The sequence below is a fragment of the Poromitra crassiceps genome (assembly GCF_964638095.1).
Source record: "Poromitra crassiceps genome assembly, chromosome: 17".
Classification (NCBI taxonomy): domain Eukaryota; kingdom Metazoa; phylum Chordata; class Actinopteri; order Beryciformes; family Melamphaidae; genus Poromitra; species Poromitra crassiceps.
This window is the reverse complement of record NC_139635.1, coordinates 15,142,554-15,155,489: the sequence shown is the minus strand read 5'-3', so window position 1 is coordinate 15,155,489 and position 12,936 is coordinate 15,142,554. Positions and strand designations below refer to the sequence as shown.

Here is a 12,936-nt window from a genome sequence, read left to right as displayed (position 1 = left end):
GGAGAGGGCAGGTGGAGAGAGGAGAGGAGAGGGGAGAAGAGGGCAGGAGGAGAGAGGTGAGGAGAGGAGAGAGGAGAAGAGGGGAGGAGGAGAGAGGTGAGGAATGGGGAAGAGAGAGGAGGCGAGGGAGCAATCCAATCGGCAGACTAAAATTGTACGTTTCTGCAATCAACAGATATACACAATGTCAACATAAAAAGTTTCTGCAAACGTGCAGTCTCAACGTGAATTTGAAACACACAAAAAACCTGTTGGTTAATCTGAAAACCTCACCGCCTTTCCAACGTTAAACACAAATAAAACAACTTTAACAACTTTGGATATGTTTAGGAAAGTAACTTGATTAAAGCCCCCCTCCAGTCAGTTTTTCCTAGGAAAAGTCAGGTGTATCGATAAAAGGAAAATGCGATAAGTGCAGTGGAAACAGATTAAGCGATATTCCGTCTCTCCATTCAAAAAACACACAGTTTGCCTTGTTTACTGCAAAACATGACATGCCAAGATTGCAGAGGAAGAGAAAAGACAGAACAGGGGAGAGGAAGAGAGCTACTGTAAATATATTTTGTTTTAACCCGCTTCCCAGCAAGCACGGACGGACCTGGACGAATCGAGAGAGCCCAATCGGGGCCAGCTCAAGTCATATCATGACGAGTCAGATCTGGCCCAGATTATCACTATCCAACTAATTTCACTCACCACTGAAATATCCATGAGGATAACTAAATGGTTGCAATCAATCACGTATTTCTCAGCCTGGGCGATTTTTTATCCAAAATCCGAGTGATCAACACTTGCATGTGGACACTGGACAAACTGCGCTGATTAACAAACTGTTTATTCGGGAAGGTGGGACTACGAGGAGATGAATTGCGGGGGAATCCTGCAATTGTCTCACTTGCATATCTTGTTGCCAGATTGTTTTGAAAGAAAGAAAATACACTGCGAGGCGTAAACTATACATTGAGTTGGAAGTTGCATGCTGTAGCATTGTGCGTTAATGTGATGCGGGGTTCTGCTTACACAGATTGTAGACGGTTACACTGTGATGTGCGATCCACAAAGACTTGACGCCAACGGTTTAAATAAAAACAAGTTCCAGATTAAGGTTTGAATTAAATTAGCTTTCGTTTTTATTAAAACTGTCCCGACTCCATGGATGTTATAAAAAGAACAAGGGGTCCATGTTTTGAAACGGTATAGGCTATATTACTCCAACTTACAGCAAGAACATTTCTGTGAACAGATACCATAGTCGTAGAGTAGCCGGCCGGTAAATTGTAGATCACGAGTTCAAATCCCATTCACGGCAGTATTATATTTTTTGAAAATGTAGCATAAATTGTCAGCTTGACGTTCCCGCGTAGACGTCTAAATCATCCCAAACCGGCATGTGATTTGGTCACGTCCTGGACGTCACTGAAAGACGTCATCACAATGTTTTCATGGCGTAATTTTGCTTGCTGGGTTGAAAATCGTCCAATGTTGTAGCTTTCCTTGTGAGGACGCCATGATTCATTAGGTCAATATGTCACAGCCACAAATGCACCTGACTTTCATTCAATCTCTCTGTCTTACCCTCTCTCATGTCTGCCACTTCTACTCTCTCTACCAGTCTATGGTGTGTCAGTATGTGAGGCTGGTTCTGGTGATGACCTCCACACGTGTAAGAGGATTTGGTCACTCTAATGAGTTCAGGGGAATAAGCAGCTGGACACAATGTGAGATTATAGCTGAGAGACACAAGTAAATGGTCTGTGAAATAGCTTGTTACTGTCGTTATGTGCGAGGAAATGGCAAGCATGAACACAACATCAAAGAAATGTAAGCTTTTAACACTGGTTTCAACAAGTGAACTAATGGCACTAATGACTCTATGCTATTCTACCAAGTCAATGCTTACAACAAAGGTGTCCACAGCTGACATTAACCAAGTGAACAAAAAAAGTACACTGTCACCTCACTACATTTTCAAATTTTAAAAAGCCACCCAGAAGTATATGAAACATTAAATTAAATCACCAATAATAGGAACAGTCAACTTTATATTATTAATGGCGCCAGCCAAAACATCCATGCAGTCTTATGGGTGATAATACTGTATGAACTGGAATCAGCAGCATGAGACAAATCGAGTTTGATACTGTACCAGGGGCAGACTGGGATCATAATTCAGGCCGGGCATTAGATACCAAGCTGGCCAGGCCGATACGGGCCGACACGCGTGCCGGCGTCCGGCGTGCCGGCGTCCGTTTGAAGCTCAATTTGGGCCGTTTGAAGCCAGATTTGGGCCGTTTGAAGCCCAATTTGGGTCGTTTAAAGCCCGATTTGGGCCGTTTGAAGCCCAATTTGGGTCGTTTAAAGCCCGATTTGGGCCGTTTGAAGCCCAATTTGGGCCATTTGAAGCCCAATTTGGGCCAAGTCCAATTTTACAATGAGATGCACCCACTTTAACCCTGAATAAAGTAATAAAACCACTAGTAAACCAGTAGGCGGCGCCTGGCCTGTTGTTCAGTGAGTGGCCTGACTGCGGGCACAATTTTTTTTTTTTTTGCAGGCCAGGCCAGGCCAGGCCAGGCCACTGGGCATTTGCCCGACGTGCCCGATTATGCATTCCGCCACTGTACTGTACTGTATGAACGTGTCTTGGTGCAGTTTGCGGCCACATTACCATATCAAAGTGGCTGTCTCCTGGGTCGCTGTGCATTCCCAACTACTGTAGAGAGACATTGATCATCCTCCATGTCCTAATCAATCAGTGTCTATCTGGCCCCTTTTCCCTCAACATCCAACTCCCCCCCCACCCCAACACCACCCATATCCCCCTAGCCACTAACCCTACCCACCCCTCGAATCCTGATTCTCTACCACCTTCCTATCCCTTTTCCGTGTTCTCATTAAACGTGCATGACTGAGTGAGTGAGTGAGTGAGTGAGTGACTCTTCTGACTTTTCCATCTTATGACCCCAGTTGGGCCACTGGCCCAGCGCTGTGGGGGGTGGGGGAATCACATTGTGATTATTAGAAATCAATACTATGCACGATTTTTTATGTACTGTAAAGGTAGGCTACAACCATCTAATTAGCCTCAATCAGGAAGTGGGGCTTCAACAGAGTACACATAGAAACGGAATCATTGCACTCGAAATGTATCGGCATACAATACTGCTCTAGCAGAGTACAAATATAAGAATCAGAATCAGCGTCATTCAAGTGATCAATGCAGTGAAGATCAGTGAAGTGATCATCAGAGTGATGGCCTGTGGGAAGAAACGTATGGTAGAGTTTGAACAGTTCATGTTCAGAGCAAAGAAGAAGCAAAGAAGATGCAGCATGGCTTGCAGTCAGTCGTTGCAGATGTTGTGCATAATGATTTGGTAGATATGTTTAAAGGAACACTCCGCCCATTTTCAACCAGCTTTGTATCATTAGAACATCAGTAGTATATATCAGAAAACTGTAAACGGTTTTGAAGTCTGTCATTTAATTTGACAGTTATTGAGTGTTAAAGTGTGGACCAGTCATCACTGGTCCACACTAACTCAAATTAATAACTCATTAACTCAAATCAACTCTCAATAACTGTCAAACTAGATGAATGATGAATAGTTTACAGTTTTCTGATATACTACTGATGTTCTAATGATACAAAGCTGGTTGAAAATGGGCGGAGTGTTCCTTTAAGTGGAAAGTGGAAAAGGTGGAAACGTGTTGTGATATACCTTTCGATCTCTCACACCGTTCATTTATTTTTGTGTCCATACATCCAGACGTTGGACTATGAGACCAAGAGGTCTTACACCTTCAAGGTGGAGGCGTCCAACGCTCAACTGGACCCCCGGTTCCTCCACCTGGGGCCCTTCAAGGACTCGGCCACGGTCAGGGTGAGCGTCCTGGACGTGGACGAGCCTCCTGTCTTCACTAAGCCCTCCTACTCTCTGGACGTCTATGAAGACACTCCTCTAGGAACCATTATCGGCTCTGTCACGGCTCACGACCTGGATGCCAGCAGCAGCGCTGTCAGGTACACCTGCCAATGGGAAGTGCCCCATCCTGCATCCAGTCTCCCTTTAGTGGTACAGCCAACCATTAGTCCCGTCCATATATATATATATATATATATATATATATATATATATATATATATATAATGTGCCCCAGTGCCAAGGGGAGGAAATGTTTCTTAGTGTGACATGTGACCATCTATTCATTCTGTAGACTTTGTGAACTGGCCTTGTCTCTGCAGGTATTCATTGGAGTGGCAGAAAGAGTCTGACAGCTGCTTTGACATTGACACAGTTGAGGGAACCCTCTCAGCTAATGAATACCTGGACAGAGAGTCAGCCTCTCTGCACAACATCACTGCCGTGGCAATCAAAGTCAGTAAGTACTTCACAACAAGAACATTGAGTGTCCTCGACTTAGCAAAAGAAAGAAAGAAAAGAAAGAAAGAAAGAAAGAAAGAAAGAAAGAAAGAAAGAAAGAAAGAAAGAAAGAAAGAAAGAAAGACACATGATGGAATGATATTATTCCCTGTGTTACTGTATATGCTGAATAGAGACCAGCCTTCCACCTCATTTAGAGCTAAGAAATCATCTTAATCAACTGCTGCTGTCTTCCCCAAAGTACTGCAGCTGTATAATTCCTGTGGCAGAAACTACATTTAGTAAATTTGAGCAAGCAGCTTAACTCTTCCAAACTGTCCCTGCACCTTCTGATTTGCTCCTCTTAACTCATTGAGTGCCAGCCACTTTTGGAGAACGGACGCTCCCAGTGCCAGAGTTTCAGAGCGTTTTCAGTGATTTCTCGAGGCCCACAGAATATTGTGTGATATTACTATGTAAACACTGAACACGCACAAAGAACGATGAGACTCTATTCTATCATCTGCAAAAAAAAGTTTATTGATCCCATTTTCCGTTCTTTAGTTATGAGCCGGAGAAGATAGCTTGATTCATCCAAAAAAAGCAATTTTTTTCTAGAAGCTGAGATAATTGGCCTTTTGTGAAATTAATCATTTCAAGCACATCACTGACTCTGAAGCTAATCTTTTCTAATGTAGTCACACCTCAAAAATAATTTCCTTCAATAAAACAGTTTAGGCCAGGGAATTTTGTTTGGCAGAATAATATTTTTAGCTACAACCAGCAGCGCTGGCCCCTGCGTGCGCTGCTGGTTGCAGCTTCTTGCTGGTTTTGATTTGCTGCTGGTGGGTATCGGATATTCTGGCTTGCGTTTGTCAATCCTGTCCTGCTGCCTGGGTCTGTCTGGGTGTTGTGTGTGTGCTGCTCTGCGTGCCCCCTCCCCCCCCCCCCCCCCCCCCCGCCCCGCCCCGCCTCGCCTCAACTGCACACTCCTCCTCCTGTCTGTGGTGGCTCTCTGCTGAGTTTGCTGTGCGCACAGTGAAGGGTGCTTGACATCCTGCTTTTTTACAGCGTTCCGCGTGTGTTTGTCACCGGCAACGATGCTTCCAGTTGAGAATAATAACAACTCGACGGTGTGGATGTGCGGATGTACTGTCGCAACCGACACGGAGCGGCTCAATTGTGGGAGCAGATTGGCTGCTGCAGGCACAGCTGCAGTAACGTGCTTCAGCATATCGATGCATACGGATGCGATGCGATTTCCGTTTCCATAACGACTTCTTCTTTGTTTTTTCCTTGCCTTTCTGTTATGTGGAGAGCACTGTCGCCACCTAAGGGTTCTGTAAAATAGGTTAGACACATCCAATAGCTATAATATTTGTACATCAGAGGCAGAAGGCTTTGATCGACGCCCCACCGTCAAAAAACGCAATTGACGAACATGTCCGTCCTTGGCACTCTACGTTACTATTTGAAATGACGAACATGTCCGTCCTTGGCACTCAATGAGTTAAGCTCCTTGCAGAGGCAGAGACACATCTACCAGCCCTCCTTAATAGCTGCTGTAACAATATGTTGCCTCTAACTCCACCCCAATCATGCATTGGAAAGAAAAAGCAGATTTACAAATATCTGGATCAAGATACATGTCAAGATGCTCCAAAGTATTGGGAAAGGTTGTCTGCCAATTGCTTGAGAGGAGGGTACAGAATGCACACAGCAGAAGACACTTTGTGACTGTATCTGGCGCCATCTAGTGGATGAAGGAGGTTATGACTTTTCAACAGTCATTCACCAGGAAGAAAAAACATAACATTATTTTGGTTTGGCAAATAGAAGTGTGGGACTTCTGTCTTACATGATGACTCTTACATTGTATTCTTGCACTTGTCACAAGTAGTTAAGTGCTAAATGCCTGTACAGTGTATCTCTCTCTCTCTCTCTCTCTCTCTCCTATCCATCTATATCTATTTCAGGAGGAGTTTATATCTATTCTATTTTTTCTGGGTTCTTAAAACATATTTGGAGGGGATCTTTTAAGTGTAATAGGCTTCCTAGTATATTAATATGACGTGAGGTTCAGGTAGCTTTGCACAGAAACAGCCGGTAAAGATACGTTTTACTTTTATACTTTATGACATTTCAGAGCCTGCATGTACTTTTTTTTTTTTTACTTTTATTTGAGTAAACAAGTTGAATCAGTACTTCTAATTTTACCAGTCTTTCTTTACACAAGTAACAAAGTAAGTACTAACAATGTGTGTACTTTTCCCATGTCTTCATGATATACTGTAGACAATCAGTATCTTGGATCAATAGTCCAGTAAGTGACTGTATAATAATGAGAGTTTGTGTGGAACTTTGCAGACAACCCATTGCTCTCCACCAAAGTATCAGTGACAGTCAACGTGCTGGATGTCAACGAGTTCCCCCCTGAACTGGCAGTCCCATCGGACACCTTCGTCTGCGAAAACGCCAAAGTGGGACAGGTAACAAGGCCAGATTCAAGTAGCCATGGACCCCGGGGCTATGACTCCTTCAAATCTCCCCCCTTCAGATTGTTTCAATCCTCAATTCCCCCCCGGCACCATCACAACTCAACTATTGCCCCGTCAAACATCAGCCACGTTTACAATAATGCCATAGTGCGTTTTCCCTATAGGTTTGTGGAAGACAGGTGCACATATTGGGGTTGTCCTTCTCCCCCATGACAATGTCATGTTTTTCAATTAAAAAACAAACCATTATTGTTACCATATCTATGTACAAAAAGCTGTAAAAGCTAAAGCAGATAATAAATAAACACCACCCAAAAAGCTTAAAGACAAATCTTGCTAAAGTGGACCACTGGGAGTGGGAACCAACTACAACTATAAGATCTGGGAAAATACATTAGTTCGTTTTGATGTTCTCGGCAGGACATAGCACGTGGGAGGATCACGCTATTCCCACCAGTTCCCTTCCGCCCCAAACAAGCGCCCCGACCGACCAGAGGAGGCGCTAGCAGCGACCAGGACTCATACCCTCATTCTGGATTCCCACCTGCAGACACCAGCCAATCGTACCTGTATGGACGCCCGACCGAGCCGGACGGAACACGGAGGTGCGAACCTGCGATCCTCGTGTTAGTAGACAGGGAATCTACCACACTACCCGAGCTAGATAACTATTTGATGGACTTCACCAGGACTTGGCATGATGCCAGTACATTCATGTTTACCAACCCAACTTTTTACACCAAACCTGTATATATATATATATATATATATATATATATATATATATATATATATATATATATATACTGTATATATATGTGTGTGTGTGTGTGTGTGTGTGTGTGTGTGTGTGTGTGTGTGTGTGTGTGTGTGTGTGTGTGTGTGTGTTATTGGGTCTATCTGTATGTGTCTGATGAAACGTGTTTCTCCATCTGTTTGCTACCTGTGCAGGTGATCCAGACAGTCAGCGCTGTGGACAAAGACCTTCCTCCTGTTGGCCAGAGGTTCTTCTTCAAGTCCCCCAAGGAGCTTCGCAACAGGAACTTCACCGTACGAGACTTTGGAAGTAAGGGAGAGAGAGGAAGGGAGGAAACAACATTTTCAGTGGAGAGCGAGGCATGTCTGGATCAGGGATGGTTGTTTCTGCTGGTGTTAACAGACGCACGGTTTGGGTTTTGGTTTAGTTCATGTATAGCCTGAGATTCAGACTGAATTGTCAACTCGTAAATTCATTTCCATCTTCAAGAACAGCAAACTCCACAACTCTAAAGTATACAATTGTATCCTGTCAGAAAATGCATTGTTGATTATGAATATCAATAGAAATAAAAGTTTTATATCATAACTTATTTAGTTGGTTGTTAACATTTGACCATCACCCAGATTCAAAAGAACCAACACTGGATGAATGAATGAATGATTTTTATTGATATTCATGTTAAAAGTGCAGCAGCTCTGCTGAGGCATGGCCTACATATAGAGAGGAAGAACATCAGAAAAGCATCATAGCACAGTCAAGCCCAGAGGCTTATTTCCATGTATGAGTCACACTGTTGTTCTTTCAACAAAGCCTCGTCTGACATCTTCTCACCATCTAACAAACAGTGTTGGATTTCTGCACCAACACAGCCAGTGAGACACTGTGGAGCCCTGCAGCCACCAAGGAGAACTGGTGTGTGTGTGTGTGTGTGTGTGTGTGTGTGTGTGTGTGTGTGTGTGTGTGTGTGTGTCTACCTTGTCATGCTACACATCTGTCCAACTGAGGGAGAGTTAATCTGTTCTAACCCCCCCCAGACACACACACACACACACACACACACACACACACACACACACACACACACACACACACACACACACACACACACACACACACACACACACACACACACACACACACACACACACACACACACACACACACACACACACACACACACACACACACACACACGTATGTTAGGGTTAAGTTAAGACTCCTGTCAGTGCCCCTGGTCAAGGCAATGGCAAAAACAACTGGAGTTGGTCCCCGGGCGGCCAACTGCTCCTAGTTCTAGGAAGGTTCCTATTAGAGGATGGGTCAAATGCAGAGGATGAATTTCCCCATGGGGATAAATAAAAGATAACTTAACTTAACTTAACCTAACCTCACCTAACCTAACTCAACACTGTCTGGAAGAGAGAACAGTACCATTTTGAACATTCTGCTCTATATGAACTACACATCCTATTTTATTCTGATATGAAAATGTAAACGCTGTCATTTGGGGCAGTGAATAGACTTTTTCACAGACATGGCTGGCTGCCATACTTCAGCAGGGACAGACATGGCTGGCTGCCATACTTCAGCAGGGACAGACATGGCTGGCTGCCATACTTCAGCAGGGTATAGCTCAATTCTCACCAGTGGCAACATTTTGCAAACATGAACACGTTATGAGAGCTGACTATGGCTGACAGAGAAAAGTACACACATTACTCAAGTAGAACTACGGTTACTTCAAAAACTTAAAGGCTCTGAAATCTAATCAAGTAAAACACATTTCTACCGGCTGTTTCTGTGCAAAGCTAACTGAACCTCACATCATATATATAGATTTTGGGGGGGGCGGGGCATTTTGCCTTTATTTATCTTTATATAGGACAGTAGGCAGACAGTAGGGCAGTAGGCAGACAGGAAAGGTGGGGAGAGAGAGAGGGGATGACATGCGACAAACGACTGCGCGAAGGGCCGAGCCTTCATGGTATGCGTGCTACCAGGTGAGCTACATCACATTAAGATAAACATAATTTTGTGCGCGCTCAATGAACCGAAGACGGAGATGAAATGAAAACGATGAACTGAGGACACACAGACACACAGCTCTCCAATTATAGCAGTAGGATTGGCTACAGGTATCTGTATGCTGATGGTATTTAATATCTGGTCCTGTATTTGTTTGGAACACAGTCACTGAAGAAATAAATCTAGGAAATTAAAATAAATAAGTGGACTTGGTTCAGGCAATGTATGCCCAATGCTTGGTGGATCCGACACACCTGGGCCAGAATGCGAGGACATCTCTTGGCCTCCAGAAAGACCTTGAGAGGCGCAGAGAATGAAAGCGGAAGTGATGGGAACGCCACCGTCACTTCTTTTTCCGCGTCCGTTTTGGCTATTTGCTAATAACGTTCACGCATAAACACACTGCATAGAAGACGTCAACTCGTCTCACAACAACAGTGGAAAATTACTGTAAAGTCGTGGCGCAAGTTGCTATTTAGATGTGTAAACAGTGGAGCACGGACATGGAAAAGGAAGTGATGGTGGCAGGAGAGGCGCGCTGTACAGGAAGCTGTACAGGGCTGTTTTGTATTTTTCAAATAAAAATAGACTCTGGGTTCCCAGATTGCACCGGAACTAACTGTTGTCTAATGCCCAGTGTCACCTCCTCCTCTGTATCCTGTTTCCAGACAACACCGCGGGCATCGTGGCTCGGCGGGCGGGCTTCCAGCGGGGGCAGCAGGGCGTGTACGTGCTGCCCGTGGTGGTGGAGGACAGCGGCTACCCGGCCCAGAGCAGCACGTCCACGCTCACCATCACAGTGTGCCCCTGTGAGCCAGGGCGCCCCCTGCTGTCCTGCTCCACCCAGGCCCGCTTCCTGCCCGTGGGCCTCAGCACCGGAGCTGTGATGGCTGTTCTGCTGTGTGTGGTCATACTGACAGGTAAGCCAGTCTTTCATCCAAGTATATCTAAATACATGCCTTGCAGAAAGACAGGGGCTCCATTCATGGAATGTCGGCCATCTTGGGTCCCGAATTCAAAACACAACATTTTAGTACCCTGTTTAAGTCTATGCTCTCTTTCAGCTCTAACTCTTTTCATACTTGGTACTACACACTTTAAACGGGTCACCACTAGTACTTTATCACTTTAATTCAGCTTTTTGATATCTTTTGTACTTTTTGACAAATCGCAGTTTAAGTTTTAGGGCCTACTTATTTTCAACCTTTATAATGGGAGTCTATGGAGCCAGCTTAGAGTGTGTGATGTTTTGTTTTGAATTCAGGGACCCAAGATGACAAAATGCAGACCATGTGACATCATGCTGCAAGGCATCTATGCAGTGGGGTCTGCGGACCACCAGGGGCCCTTCAGGCCATTCCAAAAGGTCGCCAGCAAACTGATGAATTGTTACATTTCATGATTATATAATTTACAATGAGTTTAAAAACACTTAGCGGATGTAGAAGAATGACTGTTATGATCATAGTTTCACTGTTATATTTCCACCTACAATCCAGGGGAGGGGACAACTGTAATGTCTTCGGCTTCAACCATTTACCCATTAATACAAGCAAATACACAAACTTGGTTTTGATCAGTTTTAGCGTTTTTTGCACTATGGAAGAAAAACAATAAACTAGTGCAAATTAGATTTTGATATAATTTCTCTTCACATTTGCATGTAGCCTACTTATTAAAGAAATTTCGTTCAACAGTGCAAACAGCAATTTTACACAGCTATTATTTACAGACATGCAAGAGTTTACATCATTAGTGCAAAACATTTTAGATTTCAGATTAAATCTTCTGAATAAAAGGACAATTATTGAAAAGTATGGATTTAAGGTCAAGAACGATGCGAATATACGCCACGAAATTGCGATGCGAGTTTTGACCCACCTGTCAATCACAGCCACAGATGTGTATACGTTGGAAGCGAATTTCTGAAAAATCGACCGTGGTTCGAAAAAATAAACACTGCAATAACGCTCAGCGAAACTTCGCCGTTGGTATGCCCCGTTGCATTGACTGATATAGGATCGGAAAATACTATTGACGTGCGAATTAATCGCACGAAAAAAACGCTGCCGATGTGTAAGGACCTTTAGACTGAGGATATTACTGTACCCTATAACAAGTCTTACACCTGCAATAGCCTACTGTTGTAAGCAGGGTTTGTACAGCGTTTAAGAGTAAAATTCAAGCACTTTCAAGGTACCTAAACCAGGCTCTCGAAGCCTTTATTATCACATCTAAATATATTGACAATGTGAAAAAACAATGGCATTGTGATGCCTGGTGAGTGGGGAACTGTGAGTGCTCCCTGCGCACTGTCCACAGCCTCTTGCTCAGGCAACCCTAATGGTCTGTGCTCTGGTAGACGGTATGGAGATTATGGCTATAGGCACGGCTGGAAGAGGAGCGCGCAGCCGACAGAGCGCAGCACAGCAGCCCATATCCAAAAGCACACGGTGCCAGGTATCAGACAGATGTTGTGCATAAAAGAGCCTGAAAACGGGCTGATCGACGTGTTTACGGCTGCATTCCTTCCACGGCAGTTTCCACAACTCTCTAAGAAAATGGTTAGCCTAGGCTACTACAGGATTTATTCATCCGCCAAATCAAGGCGATTGGTGAAAATATAAACCTTAACCTAAATTGCGCTGTTTTGCCTTAATTAATCAAAGTATATTTCTCCTTGATGCATAAAAAAAAAAAAAAAAAAAGTAAATTTCCCAGGATTCCCGGGAAAGAGGGCTTCATTTCCCGTTTCCCGGCATGCCTAATTTTCGGGGAGAATATTAAACCCTAATTCACACATACTTTCACACCTGGAAGCTGACCAGTACAACCACAGTCTGATCTGCTGACCACTGGAGCAGCTCCACTGGAGCGGTTGGGGTTAAGAGCCTTGCTCAAGGGCACCTCAATGGTGGTAGTGAGGGAGGGCCAAGCGTTGCTTTTCACTTTCCCCACCCAGATTTATCCTGCCGATCCGGGGATTGAACCGAGGACCTTCTGCTCACAAGTTCGCTTCTCTAACCTTTAGGCTACCACTGCGACAACACTGATACAACATGTCACAGTTAAAACGTATTGCATTGGCAAAACAACAAGATGTCTGTTAAATAATACACACTGATGTGTTGATATGGGCACTTTTGATGATTGGGGCTTTCGTTTCTAAATGCTATTCAATTCTCAGTGAATCAATGTGCATGATGTAACACTAGAGGGTGCTAACAACCCATGGTAAAACATTTGCCTCTAATTATTCTGGGGAGGCGGTCAGAGAGACAGGACGATTGCT

At 44.1% G+C, this 12,936-nt stretch overlaps 1 protein-coding gene across 1 annotated transcript in view; it reads left to right on the top strand.

Moving 5' to 3' along the window:
- LOC310792223 (cadherin-12-like) overlaps positions 1 to 12,936 on the top strand; it is a gene marked incomplete at both ends in the record, with an annotated part of 49,191 nt that overhangs the window by 24,461 nt on the left and 11,794 nt on the right. The window contains 6 exons of the mRNA XM_083653952.1: positions 1,613 to 1,663; positions 3,768 to 4,021; positions 4,244 to 4,380; positions 6,729 to 6,850; positions 7,811 to 7,925; positions 10,313 to 10,564. Coding sequence (XP_083510078.1) covers positions 1,613 to 1,663; positions 3,768 to 4,021; positions 4,244 to 4,380; positions 6,729 to 6,850; positions 7,811 to 7,925; positions 10,313 to 10,564 — 931 coding nt within the window. The remainder of the gene's footprint in view (positions 1 to 1,612; positions 1,664 to 3,767; positions 4,022 to 4,243; positions 4,381 to 6,728; positions 6,851 to 7,810; positions 7,926 to 10,312; positions 10,565 to 12,936) is intronic.